The 20492-nt window shown below is 43.3% G+C and overlaps 1 protein-coding gene across 1 annotated transcript in view; it reads right to left on the bottom strand.

Annotated features, from left to right (window-relative positions):
- GABRB2 (gamma-aminobutyric acid type A receptor subunit beta2) overlaps nucleotides 1–20492 on the bottom strand; it is a 528104-nt gene that overhangs the window by 4642 nt on the left and 502970 nt on the right. The window contains exons 6-8 of the mRNA XM_077266112.1: nucleotides 19828–19965; nucleotides 5595–5747; nucleotides 834–1078 (exon numbers count right to left, since the gene is read on the bottom strand). Coding sequence (XP_077122227.1) covers nucleotides 834–1078; nucleotides 5595–5747; nucleotides 19828–19965 — 536 coding nt within the window. The remainder of the gene's footprint in view (nucleotides 1–833; nucleotides 1079–5594; nucleotides 5748–19827; nucleotides 19966–20492) is intronic.

Raw genomic sequence — 20492 nt, 5'->3', positions numbered from 1 at the left:
CACATGCTAATTTGATGTGAGCACAATCTGCAGTAATTAGACTTAGTAAGAAGATACAGAATATACACTAGCTACTATAGAAGATTATATAAGGACATAATTAGGATGCAATATGTCAGTTGTTCGCAGGTGGTGTATTTATACCAATGAATAACGTAAATGTGAATATCCATAAATGGCGTGAAATAAAATTCATTTATATAAACAGGATCTGTTGCCAAGACAGACTTCTAAAAATGACAACAAACCTAATGACGGAGCTGCATTGTAAATTACAAGCAATGTTAGTTTGAAGTACTATAAAAATTGTGGTATATGGCGTCAATCACATTCAAAGATAAACATTTGTCACATTGGGTTACAGTTATTGTGAGAACTTCGATCTTAAAAAAGTGCTGGAGAGGATCGCTGAGAGGTTCTCCTGCTAAAGTTACACAATTGGAGAAAATGACTAGTTGGCGGGATTTACCCATTGCCCCTAGCTATTCTACAGGGCCTTCTGCATAGTCTGCTGAGCAACTCCAAGCCCTCTGAAAACTGAGGTTATACAATTCTTACTGTACTTGTGGATGCTTTCTATGGACAACATGAGCTAAAGCCATCAAAGTTAAAGGGGTTGCCTTAGACTAAAGTATTGATGACCTATAAAAAGAAGATCATTTTAGGTCTGCCACCTTGCAACCCACAAATAGCTAATATCTGCTCCAGCAGCATCCAGTTATACTGTAAGTAACGTATGGTGAGGAAAATTGCAGTGTTCGGCAGTGGCTACTAAACATTCTCTTCATATCTCCCTTTCAAGTAATTCTACACTTAGCCATAGTATTACATACCTTATTAATTTCCATACGCAGTTGTTCATTGTTGGCACTTGCAGCTCGTTCTGCTGCCTTTTTTTGCCTTTGTGGTCCCCTACCAAAAAATATGTAGTTGACCAATGCATATTCCAGCAAAGCCATAAAGACAAAAACAAAACACCCCATAAGGTACATATCAATGGCTTTCACATATGGAATTTTAGGTAGTGTTTCCCGAAGATGAGTGTTGATGGTGGTCATGGTCAGTACAGTGGTGATTCCTAGAAAAAGAAACATCAGATTATTTCTCTGAATCCATCCACTGAACAATTGTCAGAAATGTTTCATAGAGAAAACACTTAACTTATTGGACTAAAGTTACACTGTAAAAGTATCTGGAATGGAGAAACAAACAAAATGTCATGGCTCCACCACAGATTTGCCTTTGAAGTCTAGTGTCAGACTATCAAGTAAATTCATGTTGATACAAAATAAGACCCTACATTCTTGTCAACCAGATAAACAGGATCTCTTAGCTGGGAATAAGCTATTAGAACACTTGTCAAGCAGAGGAACTATCTGTTACCACCATGCTCACCGCCGCCGGCCAGGGGCTGTCACAGACAGCGCCACGTCCGCCACTCCTTCCTCCACCTTCACCGCCGCTCCCACGCTGCTGCAGGCTTCTCCCTGGACTGTCTCCTGGTGCATGGCTGCTCAAGCATGTTGGCGCGCTCCCTCCCTGCTGCCGGCCGTGCACCCTGTCAATTCCCATGTGCGCCCTAGGGACCGAGCGCGTGCACACTCCTCCCCCTTATCCAGCACTGTGACCTGACCCAGCAGTATTGTTGGGCCAATAGGGGGCAGACATTAGGTATTTCAGGCCACCCTCCCCTAGTGGAGGCACCTGATTGTTGAGTTAATCTCCTATGTCCAGGCCCGTCTTGCTGCCGCTTGCTGATGCCCTGTATCGCTGGCATCTTAACCCCTTGTCTCCCTGCTTCTCTTTCAATGTCCGCCTCTGTCCTGTGTCTTCCTGGAGCCTACTACCATTTTCTCCTCCGTCTCTTCTCAAGTCTGCATATCATCTCCACTTTGGCCTCCCTCTGCCCTGTACCCTCATTATCTCATGGTTTACCTCCTCCATACATCTCCTGCTCCTTTCCCGCTCTGCTCTATCCCTCTCCCAACTTCACAGTCCCATCTCCATTTGGGCACTACCCCTGAGCTGGCCCCTGGTCCTGGCATCTGTGGTACTAGAGGCCTCTGAGCTTGCTCCCTAATGATCCCTGTATAGGCACTGGACAAATCTGGTGCACTCGCTTGGGGGAGTTTCAGTATCACGGTCCAGTGGGTCCACGCTTGGTTCCTAGCGCCTCGGGCGTAAAACTATCATTGTGCCCAAAACCAGCTTAAAGAAGTTAATCATAATCAAAAAAAGTATTTCTTCTAAAAAAAAGCCAACTATCTGCCCATAGTTTGTGTCTTCAAAAAACAGGAACCAATCTGTCTGTGGATTCTGTCAACTTGTGGTTTAGCTCCATTTGAGTTATGTTGCTGAGACCCTGCTGCAATCCCACACAGAACCTGAGAAGAGGTATGATGTTCTTTCTAAAAGAAGACAGCCATGCTTTTCTAATCCCGGTCAAACCCTATATAGACATATTTCAATCATATCACGTCATATTAGGTCACTTTGTCACTAAGGCTACTTTCACACTAGCGTTAACTGCATTCCGTCACAATGCGTAGTTTTGCCGAAAAAACGCATCCTGCAAAAGTGTTTGCAGGATGCGTTTTTTCACCATTGATTTACATTAAGCGACGCATTGTGAAGGATTGCCACACATCGCACCCGTCGTGCGACGGATGCGTCGTGCAGTGGCGGACCGTCGGGAGCAAAAAACGCTACATGTAAAGTTTTTTGCTCACGACGGTCCGCTTTTTCCGACCGCGCATGCGCGGCCGGAACTCCGCCCCCACCTCCCCGCACTTCCCCGCACCTCACAATGGGGCAGCGGATGCGCTGGAAAAATGCATCTGATGCCCCCGTTGTGCGGTGGAGACAACGCTAGCGTCGGGAACGTCGGCCCGATGCACAACGACGGGCCGAGCCCGACCCCAGTGTGAAAGTAGCCTTACGTACTAGTGGGAACTGATAATACTATGCAAAATGATATAAAAAATGACATTTTGGTGGTTGGTAAGATGCAGAATGAGGTTCTGCTATACATTACATTCTAAGGTTCCATGAGTTGTGCAATGAGCCGAGAATGAAGGATACAAATTGGAAAACTTTCACAATAGCAGTCAAAAAGACACTCTAAATAAAAAATGATGCCATTATCTTTGAAGATACAATGAGTAAGAGCAGTCTCTGAGCAAATTTTATACTTTTCCCAATATCATTAATGCAAAATGCAATGTCATATTGATGAAAAGAAGGTTAAAAAAAGAGACGGAGCTATGTGGCATATAGAGATTCCTTCTAGATATTTCCTTTCACATTGGTCTTCAATGCAATCAATGCAATTTAACTGCAGTCAGTTGAAGGTTTATACAGCTACAGATAGGAGATTGCCCCATCATTATTTCTGTCTGTTCAATGGCTATCCCATGTCAGGGTCCTAGCAGCTGGAATTACATGACATTTAATAATGAGATCAGTCTATATTCTTTCACCATATTTTCCAGGTGATAATATTCAATAGAGGTGGCTTAAAGGGAACCTGTCACACCCAAAATCAAAGGTGAGCTAAGCCCACCAGCATCAGGGGCTTATCTACAGTAGATAACATCTACTTATCTGCTGTAGATAAGCCCCAATGTATCCTGAAAGATGAGAAAAAAAGGTTATATTATACTCACCCAGGTGCGGTCCCACTGCGGTCTGGTCCGATAGGCGTCGCGGTCCGGGGCCTCCCATCTTCTTACGATGATGTCCTCTTCTTGTCTTCAGGCTGCGGCACTGGCGCAGGCGTACTTTGTCTGCCCTGTTGAGGGCAGAGCAAAGTACTGCAGTGCGCAGGCGCCGGGAAAGGTCAGAGAGTCCCAGCGCCTGCACACTGCAGTACTTTGCTCTGCCCTCAACAGGGCAGAAAAAGTACACCTGCGCCTGCGCCGCAGCATGAATACAAGAAGAAGACGTCATCGTAAGAAGATGGGAGGGATCGGACCACGACGCCCATCGTTCCGGGACCACCCCTGGGTGAGTATAATCTAACCACTTTTTCTCATCTTTCAGGATACATCGGGGGGGGCTTATCTACAGCATTCCAGAATGCTGTAGATAAGCCCCTGATGCTGGTGGGTTTAGCTCTCCTTCGATTTTGGGGGTGAAAGGTTCCCTTTAAAGAGGTTGTCCACTGCTACGATATTGATAACCTATCCCTGTGTTGAATAACTTCTTCAAGAACTTATTGATTCTTCGCAATGGAAGTCTGAGACGTATCAAGTGTGAGCCAAGAAAAACATACCAGAAAACCCTTACGGGCAGATTATATAATATTGAAAAAAATGCATCAGATAGGTTCAGAAATGGACACTGACTTTAGGGAGAAAAGGAAGGGGGAAAGGGAGAAATTGTGCTAAATAAAATGTATTTTATGTACTCGTAAAAAGAGTAGATTCGTATCTGATTTCAACTTTTAATGTGTGTACATGAGGAATAACGCTATTTCTGGCTCATACTTGACTTATGCATTTTTCTTTTTCATTAGAAGCCTTAGGTTTTTCTTTTTTTCTAAGAATTTTTCTCTCTTCTCTCTTAGAACATAAGGTGTAATTTTATTCCTCACTAAAGATGGATTTGTAGGCAAATGTAAGCATTTTCTGAGAGTGAATGATCAGGACAGGCAAAGAAGAATTGCCTGACAAAGGGGGAAAGAAGCATACTTCTCTTCCAATCTTCACTTGTACTTTTAATTTATGAAAACAAATTGTGCACCTTCCACTATCTGGAGATATAAATGAATGAAAAATAATACAATATGAAAAGACAGAGGCTCTGATTCTTGCATCAGCTAAAATAGTTTGTGAACGAACTCATAATGCCCGATTCAGCAATGTACGTTCATCAGTTCTATGACATAAAACACCTTGAAATTTTACAAATTTTTTGCACAACTCAAAGTTATGCAAACATTTTGCAACTTTTAGTGACATTATGCCAGTCCTCTTTATGTTTGCCAATGAGAGAATAGCAGGGAATGGACAGGACAGGCAAAGCCCACCCAGCAAAGTAATCAAAATTTACACCACTATGATGTACAACAGTCCTTGACTGTAGTTTCCAGCGGAAGTATGCAACATTTGTAAGATGTACCAAAGTCATTAAATGGCATGCATGTCTAAAAAAGTCGTAATTAGTGATGATCGGGTGCTGACCGGGTGTCATTGGCACGCTCGAATAGTATGTTTGAGTCCCCGGAGCTGTATGTCTGTATGTCTCACGGCTGCTCAACAGCCGCAACACATGCAGGGGTTACCTAAAAAACAGGCAATTCCAGCATGTGTTGAGGATGTCGAAGAGCTGTGAAACATTCATCCACGGGGACTCGAACATAATTTTCAAGAATGAGAACTAAAACTTGTGGTAATAGTTATGTCCACCATGCTACCACAATTGTTCTCAGATTTTTTTATTTTTTTATGTTAGAACTGTTAGTTTATGCACACCAAAGTCTATAACCTAATATACATGTTGAAAGTGGAGATTAAATAGAAAATCATGAATACTGTAAAAGGATGTTTAGATGAGCACACCATATATAAAATGCTCCATTAACCTTTCCTTACCTAAGGCAACTCGAGCAGCCGATGCATCATAGTTGATCCAGAATGAAACCCATGAGAGAATTGTGATCAAAATTGAAGGCATGTATGTCTGCAAGATGAAATATCCAATGTTTCTCTTTAGCTTAAAACTTAGAGATAAACGAGGGTAGGAACCTGAAACGAAAAAAAAATCATGACAACAATGAAAAAGACACTCTTAATGAAAAAAAAAAATTATGCCATTATCTTTGAAGGTGCAATGAGAATGAGCAGACTTTTTGAGCAAATTTTCTTTTCCTAATAACAATAATGGTTTCAATGTATCTATGAAAATCATTACTGCAATGGTCCAAAAATGTAAAAATAAATAATAATAATAATTATAATTATTATTTTTATAGTTCCAATATATTCCGCAGCACTTTACAATTTTAGATGGGAATTATACAGACAATAAAAGACATTACAGAATAACACATAACTCAGATGCCAAAAGGAGTGAGGGTTCTGTTCTCAAGCTTACAGTCTATGAGGAAATATGGAAGATACGAAAGGTAAATGGTAAAATGTCCTTATATTGTACAATACTGCCATAATATACTAAATGGCGTATGCACAAACATTTCATGAACTGGTCACCAGCCAGTATTTGAACAGTACAGGCACAGAGGGCTATTAAGTGCATGGAGGGTGTGAACAGATGCTGCGAGGGTCATGATTTCGAAAAAAAATGTTGTATGGGTCAAACGGGGATAGTTAGATAAGTGTGGTGGGGCATTAAGTTAGTCTAAAGAAATCTGCTTTTAGGCCACTCTTAAAACTGTGGGCAGTGAGGATTAATCAAATTTTCCTAGGTAGTGCATTCCAGAGAATTGGTGCAGCACAAGAGAAGTCATGGAGATGGGAATGGGAGGTTTGGAATATTGAGGATTTTAGTTTGAAGTCATTAGCAGAGCGGAGGGCACAGGTAGGGTGGTAGACTGAGACAAGGGAGGAGATTTAGGTGGGTGCTGAAATGTGGAGCACTTTGTGGGTGAGAGAGATAAGTTTATTTTAAACTTTGTACTGGATGGACAACCAGTGCAACAACTAGCACAGGGAAGAGGCACCAGTGTAGTGGTTGGCGAGGAATATGATCCTGGCTGCTGCATTCAGGATGGATTGGAGAGAAGAGAGATTAGTAAGAGGGAGACTGATTAGTAAAAAGTTACAATAGTCCAGACGAGAATGAATAAGAGCTACAGTAAAGGTTTTTGGCAAATCAAAGTTAAGAAAAGGTCTAATTCTAGAGGTGTTTTTGAGGTGTAGGTGACTCAAGCGGGCAAGTGATCGGATGTGGGGAGTGAATGAAAGATCTGAATCAAAGATGACACCAAGACAATGGGCATGTTGATGGGGAGTAATGGTAGAACCACACATGGAAATAGCAATATCGGGCATAGGTAGATTAGTGGAGGGTGGAAACACAAGGAGTTCAGTTTTTGAGAGTGAGCACAGTGAGAAGGGGCTGGTGATCCAGAGTGTCGAATTCTGCAGAGAGATCCATAAGAATTAGCATGGAGTAGTGACCATTAGATTTAGCTCTTAGTAGGTCATTAGAGACTTTAGTGTTGTGGATTCTGCTTTTGGGCTCCCTCCGGTGGTTGTAGGTGGTAATGCAGTTGCCCCTGCGTTGCAGTCCTGGTCAGATGTATCTGCTGATTGCAGATCTGACTGGGGTATTTAGGCGTGCAGGATTCATTAGTCCTTGCCAGTTGTCAATTGTTGTTGGGAGGTGTAGAACCTCTGCCTGGTTCCTCCTGCCTTTCTGCCAAATCAGCAAAGATAAGTGTCTGGTTCTTTTTCCCTGTGGCACACATGTTGTGTGTTTCACAATTTAGTGCTATTCTTTGTGTTTTCTTGTCCAGCTTAGATTGTGTCAGTATTTTCTCAGTCTTGCTGGATTCTCTGGAGTGGCAGATATACATTCCATGTCTTTAGTTAGATTGTGGAACTTTTTGTATTATCTGCTGTGGATATTTTTGGAAGGGTTTTAATACTGACCGCCTAGTTATCTGTCCAATCCTTTCCTATTTAGCTAGAGTGGCCTCTTTTGCTAAATCCTGTTTTCTACCTGCGTGTCTATTCTTCTCCTACTCACAGTCATTATTCGTGGGGGGCTGCCTATCCTTTGGGGGTCTGCTGTGAGGCAAGATAGCATTCCCATTTCCATCTATAGGGGTATTTAGTCCTCCGGCTGTGTCGAGGTGTCTAGGGAGTGTTAGGCACACCCCACGGCTACTTCTAGTTGCGGTGTTAGTTCAGGATTGCGGTCGGTACAGGTTCCACCGACTCCAGAGAAAGTTTCATGCGGCTCCAAGGTCACCAGATCATAACAGTACAACTGGCCCATAATGAGTTAAATGCATCTCAGAAGAAGGGAAGAAAAGTGTTGAGCCATTTTTTTTTCTGCAGTCTGTTTTGTCTTTTTTTCCCTCTTTATTTATGGGTGGCTGAGGAGTCTTGTGCCAGCATGGATGTTCAGGAATTAGCTTCTCGTGTAGACCAGCTTGCTGCTAGGGTACAGGGTATTTATGATTATATTGTTCAGACTCCAGCTTTAGAACCGAAGATTCCTACTCCTGATTTGTTTTTTGGTGATAGATCCCAATTTTTGGGGTTTAAAAATAATTGTAAATTGTTTTTTGCTCTGAGACCGCGATCCTCCGGTGATTCCATTCAGCAGGTTAAAACTGTCATCTCCCTGCTGCGTGGTGATCCACAGGATTGGGCATTTTCCCTGGAATCTGGGAATCCGGCCTTGCTTAATGTAGATTCCTTTTTTCAGGCTTTAGGTTTATTATATGATGAACCTAATTCTGTGGATCAAGTGGAGAAAACCTTGTTGGCCCTGTCTCAGGGTCAAGAGGCGGTAGAATTGTTTTGTCAGAAATTTAGAAAATGGTCTGTGTTGACTAAATGGAATGATGATGCTTTGGCGGCAATTTTCAGAAAGGGTCTTTCTGAATCCATTAAAGATGTTATGGTGGGGTTTCCCACGCCTTCCGGTCTCAGTGATTCTATGTCTCTGGCCATTCAGATTGATCGGCGCTTGCGGGAGCGTAGAATTGTGGCGTCGTCCTCAGAGCCAATTCCTGAGCCAATGCAGTGTGATAGGATTTTGTCTAGAACGGAACGACAAGGATTCAGACGTCAGAATGGGTTGTGTTATTATTGTGGCGACGCTTCTCATGTCATTTCAGTCTGCCCTAAGTGGACAAAGAGGATCGCTACCATCAGTACTGTACAACCTAAATTTCTGTTATCGGTGTCCTTGATTTGCTCATTGTCATCATTCTCTGTCATGGCGTTTGTGGATTCAGGCGCCGCCTTGAACTTAATGGATTTTGAGTTTGCCAGGCATTGTGGTTTTCCCTTGCAGCCTTTGCAGAACCCTATTCCTTTAAGGGGGATTGATGCTACACCTTTGGCTAAAAATAAGCCTCAGTTTTGGACACAGTTGACCATGCACATGGCGCCAGCCCATCAGGAAGATTGTCGATTTCTGGTGTTGCATAATTTGCATGATGTTATCGTGCTGGGTTTCCCGTGGTTGCAGGTACATAATCCTGTATTGGAATGGAAATCTATGTCTGTGACTAGTTGGGGTTGTCAGGGGGTTCATAATGATGTTCCTTTGATATCAATCTCCTCTTCTTCCTCTTCTGAAATTCCAGAGTTTTTGTCTGATTTTCAGGATGTATTTGATGAGCTCAAGTCCAGTTCCCTTCCACCGCACAGGGACTGTGATTGTGCTATTGACTTGATTCCAGGCAGTAAGTTTCCTAAGGGTCGACTTTTCAACCTGTCTGTGCCTGAACATACCGCCATGTGGAGTTATGTTAAGGAGTCTTTGGAGAAAGGGCATATTCGGCCATCTTCTTCACCGTTAGGAGCAGGTTTTTTTTTTGTTGCTAAGAAGGATGGCTCCTTGAGACCTTGTATTGATTACCGCCTCTTGAATAAGATCACGGTCAAGTTTCAATACCCTTTACCTTTGCTTTTCGATTTGTTTGCTAGGATTAAGGGGGCTAGTTGGTTTACTAAGATTGACCTTCTGGGGGCATATCATCTTGTTCGTATTAAACAGGGTGATGAATGGAAAACTGCGTTTAATACGCCCGAAGGCCATTTTGAATACCTTGTGATGCCATTCGGGCTCACTAATGCTCCATCTGTTTTTCAATCCTTCATGCATGATATCTTCCGGACTTATATTGATAAATTCTTGATTGTATATTTGGACGATATTTTGATTTTTTCCGATGATTGGAAGTCTCATGTGGAACAGGTCAGGATGGTATTTCAGATCCTTCGTGACAATGTTTTGTTTGTGAAGGGGTCTAAGTGTCTCTTTGGGGTGCAGAAGGTTTCTTTTTTGGGCTTTATTTTTTCTCCCTCATCTATGGAGATGGATCCGGTTAAGGTTCAGACCATCCATGATTGGATTCAACCCACATCCGTGAAGATCCTTCAGAAATTTTTGGGTTTTGCAAATTTTTATCGCCGTTTCATTGCTAACTTCTCCAGCGTGGTTAAACCCTTGACTGATTTGACGAAAAAAGGCGCTGATGTGGCGAATTGGTCCTCTGCGGCTGTCTCTGCCTTTCAGGAGCTTAAACGCCGATTTACTTCTGCTCCGGTGTTGCGCCAACCAGATGTTTCTCTTCCGTTTCAGGTTGAGATTGATGCTTCTGAGATTGGGGCAGGGGCCGTTTTGTCTCAGAGGGATTCTGTTGGTTCTTTGATGAAACCGTGTGCCTTCTTCTCCCGCAAGTTTTCGCCTGCTGAACGCAATTATGATGTCGGCAATCGGGAGTTGTTGGCTATGAAATGGGCATTTGAGGAGTGGCGACATTGGCTTGAGGGAGCTAAGCACCGTATTGTGGTCTTGACCGATCATAAGAATTTGATTTACCTCGAGTCTGCCAAACGGCTGAGTCCTAGACAGGCTCGATGGTCCTTGTTTTTTTCCCGTTTTGATTTCGTGGTTTCGTATCTTCCCGGTTCTAAGAATATTAAGGCTGATGCCCTTTCTAGGAGTTTTTTGCCTGATTCTCCTGAGGCCCTTGAACCGGTCGGCATTCTGAAAGAAGGGGTGGTCCTTTCTGCCATTTCCCCTGATTTACGGCGGGTTCTTCAGGAATTTCAGGCTGATAGACCTGACCGCTGTCCTGTGGGGAAATTGTTTGTTCCTGACAGATGGACTAGTAGAGTGATTTCTGAGGTTCACTGTTCTGTGTTGGCTGGTCATCCTGATATTTTTGGTACCAGAGATTTGGTTGGTAGGTCCTTTTGGTGGCCTTCGTTGTCACATGATGTGCGTTCTTTTGTGCAGTCCTGTGGGACTTGTGCGCGGGCCAAGCCTTGTTGTTCCCGTGCTAGTGGGTTACTTTTTCCATCGCCGGTCCCTGAGAGGCCCTGGATGCATATTTCTATGGATTTTATTTCTGATCTTCTGGTTTCCCAGAGGATGTCGGTTATCTGGGTTGTTTGTGACCGGTTTTCTAAGATAGTTCATTTGGTGCCTTTGCCTAAATTGCCTTCCTCTTCAGAGTTGGTTCCGTTGTTTTTTCAGCATGTGGTTCGTTTGCATGGTATTCCGGAGAATATTGTGTCCGACAGAGGTTCCCAGTTTGTTTCTAGGTTTTGGCGGGCCTTTTGTGCTAGGCTGGGCATTGATTTGTCTTTTTCTTCTGCATTCCATCCTCAGACAAATGGCCAGACCGAGCGAACTAATCAGACTTTGGAGACTTATTTGAGATGCTTTGTGTCTGCCGATCAGGATGATTGGGTGGCCTTATTGCCATTGGCCGAGTTTGCCCTTCATAATCGGGCTAGTTCGGCTACTTTGGTTTTGCCTTTTTTTTGTAATTTTGGTTTTCATCCTCGTTTTTCTTCTGGGCAGGTTGAGCCTTCTGACTGTCCTGGTGTGGATTCTGTGGTTGACAGGTTGCAGCAGATTTGGGTTCATGTGGTGGACAATTTGGTGTTGTCTCAGGAGGAGGCTCAACGTTTTGCTAACCGTCGTCGGTGTGTTGGTTCCCGGCTTCGGGTTGGGGATTTGGTTTGGTTGCCTTCCCATCATGTTCCTATGAAGGTCTCTTCCCCTAAGTTTAAGCCTCGGTTTATTGGTCCTTATAGGATTTCTGAGATTATTAATCCGGTGTCTTTTCGATTGGCGCTTCCGGCCTCTTTTGCTATCCATAATGTCTTCCATAGATCTTTATTGCGGAAATATGTGGTGCCCGTTGTTCCCTCTGTTGATCCTCCGGCCCCTGTGTTGGTTGATGGGGAGTTGGAGTATGTGGTTGAGAAGATTTTGGATTCTCGTTTTTCGAGGCGGAGGCTTCAGTACCTTGACAAATGGAAGGGTTATAGCCAGGAGGATAATTCTTGGGTTTTTGCTTCTGATGTCCATGCTGCTGATTTGGTTCATGCTTTTCATCTGGCTCGTCCTGATCGGCCTGGGGGCTCTGGTGAGGGTTCGGTGACCCCTCCTCAAGGGGGGGTACTGTTGTGAATTCTGCTTTTGGGCTCCCTCCGGTGGTTGTAGGTGGTAATGCAGTTGCCCCTGAGTTGCAGTCCTGGTCAGGTGTATCTGCTGATTGCAGATCTGACTGGGGTATTTAGGCATGCAGGATTCATTAGTCCTTGCCAGTTGTCAATTGTTGTTGGGAGGTGTAGGACCTCTGCCTGGTTCCTCCTGCCTTTCTGCCAAATCAGCAAAGATAAGTGTCTGGTTCTTTTTCCCTGTGGCACACATGTTGTGTGCTTCACAATTCAGTGCTATTCTTTGTGTTTTCTTGTCCAGCTTAGATTGTGTCAGTATTTTCTCAGTCTTGCTGGATTCTCTGGAGTGGCAGATATACATTCCATGTCTTTAGTTAGATTGTGGAACTTTTTGTATTATCTGCTGTGGATATTTTTGGAAGGGTTTTAATACTGACCGCCTAGTTATCTGTCCAATCCTTTCCTATTTAGCTAGAGTGGCCTCTTTTGCTAAATCCTGTTTTCTACCTGCGTGTGTCTATTCTTCTCCTACTCAGTCATTATTCGTGGGGGGCTGCCTATCCTTTGAGGGTTTGCTCTGAGGCAAGATAGCATTCCCATTTCCATCTATAGGGGTATTTAGTCCTCCGGCTGTGTCGAGGTGTCTAGGGAGTGTTAGGCACACCCCACGGCTACTTCTAGTTGCGGTGTTAGTTCAGGATTGCGGTCGGTACAGGTTCCACCAACTCCAGAGAAAGTTTCATGCGGCTCCAAGGTCACCAGATCATAACACTTTAGAGAGGGCAGTTCCAGTAGAGCGTTAAGAGTGGAAATCAGATTGTAAAAGGTCAAGAAGAGAGTTTTCTGAGAGATAGCAGATTAGACGGTAGTGGACCAAGCATTCCAGGAGATTAGAGTTGATTTAAGATTGTAGGCAGATTTGTAGTTAGCAGCACAGTTTTGGCCAAGGGATTTTTTTAATGTTTTTTTTCGAGTAATGGATGTATGCTGGCATGTTTAAATGAGGAGGGAAAAATACCAGATGAGAGGGAGAGATTACATATTTTAGTTAGGTGAGTGGTGACAGCGGGGGGTAAAGGGACTGGAGGAGATGTGAGGACTAGGGTCACTGATGCAGGTAGTAGAGTGAGAAGATTCACTGGTCACTTCTTGCTTTATTGCCAAGGAAAGACAAAATTCTATAGTGTCATAATAGTTCGTCATCCGTAGTGATAATAATTGCATGCAATTTAATTGACTGTACGTATCTGTACATAGAAACCCCTATGGGGATAGAATATTAGCATGTCTTATGTACTTGCAGAAAAATAGACTTTACCCTGACACACATATTTCTTCTGTTTAATTAAGATTTTGGTAGAAATACAGTATCTCAGGTTAAAAATTGCACTTAAAGTTTTTCCACAATTGCACATTTGTGATATTTGTCTTCTCTCTCCAAAAAAAAAGGACATCAGACTTATTTATTAGATGCAGAAATTACCAAATATGGGGCAAAAATTAATATTTGGTCAAAACGGGTGTGTTGATCTGCGACCACGCCAGGGCCCCAAGGGAGTCAGGGGGCCCACTAGGACGCACACTCAGCTAACATGTATTGCAGCGCAGAGAGCCACCCTGTACCACAATCACTATGCATGCCGCTGACCAATCAGAGCCGGCTGCAGAAGAGAGGACATCGCATGTCATGGGATTGGGAAAGGACAGAAGAATAGTTTTTTGGATTTTTTTAGATGTTTTGGAAAAGAGAGCAAGGTTAGGGGACATTATTAAAAAAGGGGCCAGGATCTTATTAAACAATGAAGTCAAGATGGGGAACACTAGACAAAAGGGTTAGAATGGAGGACATTATTAAACAAAGGGGCCAGGATGGGAAACATTAGTAGACAAGAAAGTCAGGATGGGGATAATATCACATTATAAAGAAATGAGCCATGGTGGTGGACATTATTAAAGAAAGGGGCCAGTACAGGGGACATGAGTAAAGGATGGGCACCATTACTACAGGATGGGGACGATGGGGACCAAGATGAGTGACATTATTAAAGGAAGAGGCCAGGATTTTAGACACTATTAAACAAAGTGGCAATTTTTTTTGGTATTTGGTAACTGTGGTGGCAATAAGAGGTCTGGTCATGGTGTAGCAGTATTATTTATCAATAGTATGTGGTGTTATTTGTGTATTTGTCTTGGTATAGTTGATTTTGTTCAGGAACAGGATAGTGGTTATATTCAGACACTATATGGTGATAATACACTGCTCAAAAAAATAAAGGGAACACTTAAACAACATAATATAACTCCAAGTAAATCAAACTTCTGTGAAATCAAACTGTCCACTTAGGAAGCAACACTGTTTGACAATCAATTTCACATGCTGTTGTGCAATAAACTCAATAAAGGAGTGGTTCTGCAGGTGGGGACCACAGACCACATCTCAGTACCAATGCTTTCTGGCTGATGTTTTGGTCACTTTTTAATGTTGGTTGTGCTTTCACACTCGTGGTAACAAGTGGCAACAAGATTTGCTGTGTCTGTCAGCGTAGTGTCCTGAGGCTGGAGGCACTACCATGAGACAGACCAGTACACCAGGATACATGGAGGGGGTCGTAGGAGGGCAACAACCCAGCAGCAGGACTGCTACCTCAGCCTTTGTGCAAGGAGCCCTGCAATATGACCTCCTGCACACCACAAATGTGCATGTGTCTGCACAAACGGTTAGAAACTGACTCCATGCGGATGGTCTGAGTGCCCAACATCCACAGATGGGGGTTGTGCTCACAGCCCAACACCGTGCAGGAGGCTTGACATTTGCCACAGAACACCAGCATTGGCACCCTGTGCTCTTCACAGATGAAAGCAGGTTCGCATTAAGCACATGTGACAGATGTGACAGAGTCTGAAGATGCAGTGGAGATAAATCTGCTGCCTGCAACATCCTTCAGCATGACTGGTTTTGCAGTGAGTCAGTAATGGTGTGGGGTGGCAATTCTTTGGAAGGCCACACAGCCCTCCATGTGTTCGCCAGAGGTAGCCTGACTGCCATTAGGTACCGAGATGAGATCTTCACACCCCTTGTGAGACCATGTGCTGGTGCAGTTGGCCCTGGGTTCCTCCTAATGCAGGACAATGCAAGACCTTATGTGGTTGGAGTGTGTCAGCAGTTCCTGCAAGATGAAGGCATTGAAGCTATGGACTGGCCCACCTGTTTCCCAGACCTGAATCCGATTGAACACATCTGGGATACATGTCTCGCACCATCCACCAACGTCATGTTGCACCACAGACTGTCCAGGAGTTGGCGGATGCTATAGTCCAGGTCTGGGAGGAGATCCCTCAGGAGACCATCTGTTGCCTCATCAAGAGCATACCCAGGTGTTGTAGGGAGGTCATACAGGCATGTGGAGGCCACACACACTACTGAGCATCATTTCCTTGTCTTGAGTCATTTCCACTGAAGTTGGATCAGCCTGTAACTTCATTTTCCACTTTGATTTTGAGCATCATTCCAACTCCAGATCTCCGAGGGATATTAGTTGTGATTTACGTTGATAATTTTTACGTTTTATTGTTCTCAACACATTCCACTATGTAATGAATAAAGATTTACAACTGGAATATTTCATTCAGTGATATCTATGATGTGGGATTTTAGTGTTCCCTTTATTATTTTAGCAGTGTATATTGTTAGGGCTAGTGGAACGCACCAAATAATTAGAAACATGGTATAAGGTGCATTCGCAGCCCGGGGTCCACCGTGCATAGATGGAACCTGCTGCTGAGTAATGACGGACTATATGGCGGTATAATGTGGATACACACACGGGTTAGCTTCACCTGGTATGAAGTAAGTGTACCCTGTTGCGTTACAGGGCCGCAGTACAGCACAAAGAGCGCAAGCAAGGAGTCACAGAACTCTGTCCCAAGACTCAGGGAAAGAGCTCCTCTAGACCTCTTGCGCTCGACACCGCTACTGGGGTGTCAGAGTTTACCAGAAATAATAATTTAATGCACAAGAGTGCGTGCAATGCCGCTCTGGCCGAAGCCACTAACCACCCACACTTGGGACAGGAACATGCGCTATTAGCGCACGGCGCCGCACTGGTGGTCACTGCAATCAGACGCTGTATCATGTGCTAGGTGTGCAGGTAGCACTGTCGGGCGCTAGATGGCATCCACCATTTGCGAGCAGTCAACCACACTAGGAAGGGGATGATTAAGAAGCGACAGTCACACATCTACACACACACGTTATCAAGTATACACTAGCGCATGGCCGAGCATGCCCATGCAAACCTTTTATAGCAGCAGTGCTACGGGACCTTCCAGATGGTCCAATAGGAGCCGCAACAGGACCCGAGTATGTGACCCCCCGACCTCCAATGGGAGGTCGTCCCGTGGGCGTGCTCAGTATGGGAAAAGCAGGACTTAGTCCCAGAAAGACCTGCTCGCTGCTGATCAGTGCTGGCTACAAAGGCAGAGCCTGGAAGGGCAGCAGTAACCAGTCGAACAGTATCAGCTTGAGCCAGACGCTGGAACCGATGTCTCCGCTGAGCAGGCTCCACTGCGGCTGGAGAAGAATGGGAGACCACAGCGGATATGGTTCGAGACTCCTTCTGTGCAGAGGCGGGAACTCGACACTTAACAGTATATTATCATTATGTGATGGTCTTTATTGCCTTAATGTGGTTTATGATAAGTATATTGATTTTTGTTGAAACGGCCTTGTTCAGTAAAAAAAACTGTGACATTTGTTATTTGATAACTGTATAACTACTATATTGAGGAATTCCTTAGAAACTGATCTAATTGCAGTATTTCCTATGAGATTTATCTATAGGTTTTTTTATGAGGGAGCGAACACATATGTATTTATAGGATCTGGAACGCTACAAGTACCTGTACATCTGTCTACCATGCTGGTGGGGGCCCAGGTCATTATGTTGTATCGGGGCCCATTGGAATCTAGTTATGTCACTAATCCGAAACATCTACTCATATGCTAGTTAGCAAACAAAACAGTTCCACACAACTACTAGGGTTGATTGAATAGCTTCGGATAAGAGCTTATTCAAATAGCTGTAGAGTTTCCAGAATTGCTGCCTCGGTAACCCGGAAACCTGGAGCGCTCCCGATAATCAGCTGTTCGGCAACTGTCACGGCTGTGTGCATGGAGAGTTTGTTTGTTGGGCTCTCGATGCATATGTTGTGACTGTCACACAGCCACGACGCATGCAGCTGCGGCACTGAACAGCTCATTATCAGGAGCGCTCTAGGTATCCGGGTTCCCGAGGCAGCTATTCGGTAAGCGCTATAATTATTCGGATAAGCTCATATCTGAAGCTATTCTATCAACAACTTTTGCCAACAAAGAAAGATTACACAATTCAGTTGAATACTATATAATTTTTTAAGGTTTATCTATGATATTGTTGAGGAGAGCCATATGATCAAATACTTAATTAACCTCAAGACATAAGGTAATTGAGAGAAGCAACCCATAACATGTATTGTTTAACCTTACATAAGTTTTCCTCAGATCAAAGTGAGACACTAAAGATGGCTACCATCTCCTGTATCAGATCCATGTGCTCTGGTATCCAAGATGAACAATGAAGACACTAAAGATGGCCGCCATTTCCTGTATCAGCAGACCATGTGTTAGTGTCCAAGATGATGCCCACCCTGATGACCTCATGGATCCACCCAGAGTGACGCCCACCCTGATGACCTCATGGACCAACCCACCCTGATGACCTCATGGATCCGCCCATGGACTTGCTCATTGCCCAACCCACTAACCAATGGAATACATCCGATCACTCCCATCTTAGAGCTAACCGAGCCCCCTTACAGAAAATATATAAGATGTGTTTTAAGCCAAATAAATCCTTTCTTGGAGCTGAGCCACACATTGATCAAGGAGAGTTACAGCTGACTGTGTCTGGTGTATTTCTTTAGTGCACATGATCAATATCCATTAGGCCAGGAGTAGGCAACTAGAGAATTGAACATTTTATTAATTGTTCAACCCTAATAATATTTGCCAAAATGTTCTCATTAATATAATCCTTCACAATTCTGTATGTGACAATGGCAGATAATGAGTACACTGTGAACATATTCAAGGTTGTTTCCATCTTAAAACATGAGCATAATTGGAAAATGTAATTAAGCAATATTGCTCTTTAATTGCTATTTAATTCTTATTAAAATAATGAACAATTCCACTAAATTTTATTTTTTTTATTGTTTACATCTCATTGACCAGGATACATGACACAGCTTGTTAGGTGTCAAGTTCCCACTGCTGCACAGGGGGAATCTCAAAACCATGTCTGCTGCGGTCTCCCATTCTACATCGGCCGCAGTGGAACCCGCTCAGCGGAGACATCGGTCCCAGCGTCTGGCTCAGCCTGATACTGGGCGAAGGGTTACTGCTGCCTTTCCAGGCCCTGCCTTTGTAGCCAGCACTGGTCAGCGGCGTGCAGGCTTTTCTGGGACCAAGTCCTGCTTTGCACACACTGAGCATGCCCACAGGAGGTCCTCTCATTGGAGGTCAGGGGTCACACACTCAGGCCCTGTAGCAGCTCCTATTGGTCCTCCAGGAAAGTCCTGAAGAGCTGCAACAATAAAAGGTTTGCATGGCCACACGGCCATGCACTAGTATCAAATGTGGTTTGGCTAATGCCAGTGGATACTTTACCATTTTTTATATTTGTTGTGTGAGACTGTAGCGCTGGGACTGTACACTCAGGCAGACAGTTAGCATCAGTGGGGGCAATTAGCCATTGGCTTGCTTGCAAGCACAACCCTAGTTAGGGCAATAGTTTTGTGTACAGCGGGACTACAGAGATCGCTTTAAGTTCACACGAGGTGAAGCTTACCCCACGTGTGAGCTCAGAGTTTATCCGCTATTACCTTGCAGCAGATATCTCTGCACGTTGGACCCCAGGCTGTGAATGCACCTTGTAGGTTTCTACCTATACTCGGTGCGTTCCGCTAGCCCTAACACAGCTGCAATAGAGTAGAAGTGGCCAAACATGCACAGTGCTTACAAGCTATTTTCTACACAGCTTGTAAACACTGATGCTACCCAAGTTCATTGTAGTTCTGTCTTAGGCAGTTTAAGTGTTACCGTGTTCCACTGGTGCTGTAGAGGCAATGCTGCCTCTTACAGCAGCAATAGACAGCACACTGTTCAGTCCAGTGGCAAAACAACATGGTGATCCAAACTGTCAATCATTCAAGAGCGTCCACACCCGGCAAGCAGGTGGCTAAAGAAGGATAAGCTCCTGAAAAGACAGGGTCAGAAAAACCCTTTACACCTTTCAAGTAGTTTTTTTCATATTTTCTTTTTTCCTCTTCATTAATATCAATTTTAAAAACTATCTTAAAAATAGTATTCCTAAGCTGCAAAGAGTTATCTAGCTGTCATAACAGATGGCTTATCCTCATTAAAGCACAGACATTACTCTTAGATTTTCATTTTTTAAAGAAATGTATGGGAAAGACCTTAATTGAGGTTTCTATCCATATTTTGTCTTTTTATATAATCCATAATACAGAAGAAATGTTTGATTATTGTAAATATCAGATTAGAAAACAATATAGTTCTTCTTGAATTAGTCTTTTTTCTTATTCTCCTTTTTAATTTAGAAGTATAAATGACAATATATAGTAACTGAAAAAGATGTTATACCTGTAGAGAAAACAACGTTTTTTGAGAGGAGCTTGTAGTCCACAATGGAAAATTGTGGCAATTCAATTCTATCAACACCAGTGACAGCATGGTTGCCTCCTCGCCAGTAAAACTCAATATCATCAGTGGTGTAGCCATCTGAAATATAAAAAATAAAATACACATTATCATACTGTTAAAGTAGACAATGTTACTAAGAATAATGCTCGATAACATACAAAATTGAAAAAAATATATTAGCCTAGAATTTCGAGTATAGAAAAAAAGCAATCATTTTGACTTTATTCTTGTACAGTAAATGCTGATTATACATATTTAATTATACCTACCAAATACATTTTTTTTACATAATTCCTGATCTACCAGTCACAACATAAAAAAAACTGAATAGATATCCAAGTATGTCCATAATTCTCTCTAGCCTCAGGGAATTTCAGAAACTACATTTTTTCTTAATGGCTAATATGTTTCAAATGGATTGCCCAATTCCTAAAATACAATTTAAATAAAGACGTACCACACATTAAATGTGATTGGAACAAACTTATTATTACAATGTTATTTTCAGGATGTTCTGATCTTCAGGAATCAGCCTTGGTACCTATTTTGACATCTCCACCTCCTGCCCTGTGCTTGATGTCAGACAAGAGTTAAGTGATTTAAAC

This window comes from Ranitomeya variabilis, chromosome 5, assembly GCF_051348905.1.
Source record: "Ranitomeya variabilis isolate aRanVar5 chromosome 5, aRanVar5.hap1, whole genome shotgun sequence".
In the NCBI taxonomy this organism is placed as follows: Eukaryota; Metazoa; Chordata; class Amphibia; order Anura; family Dendrobatidae; genus Ranitomeya; species Ranitomeya variabilis.
Note: the sequence above shows the minus strand (reverse complement) of the source record. Positions and strands in the feature narration are given on the sequence as shown.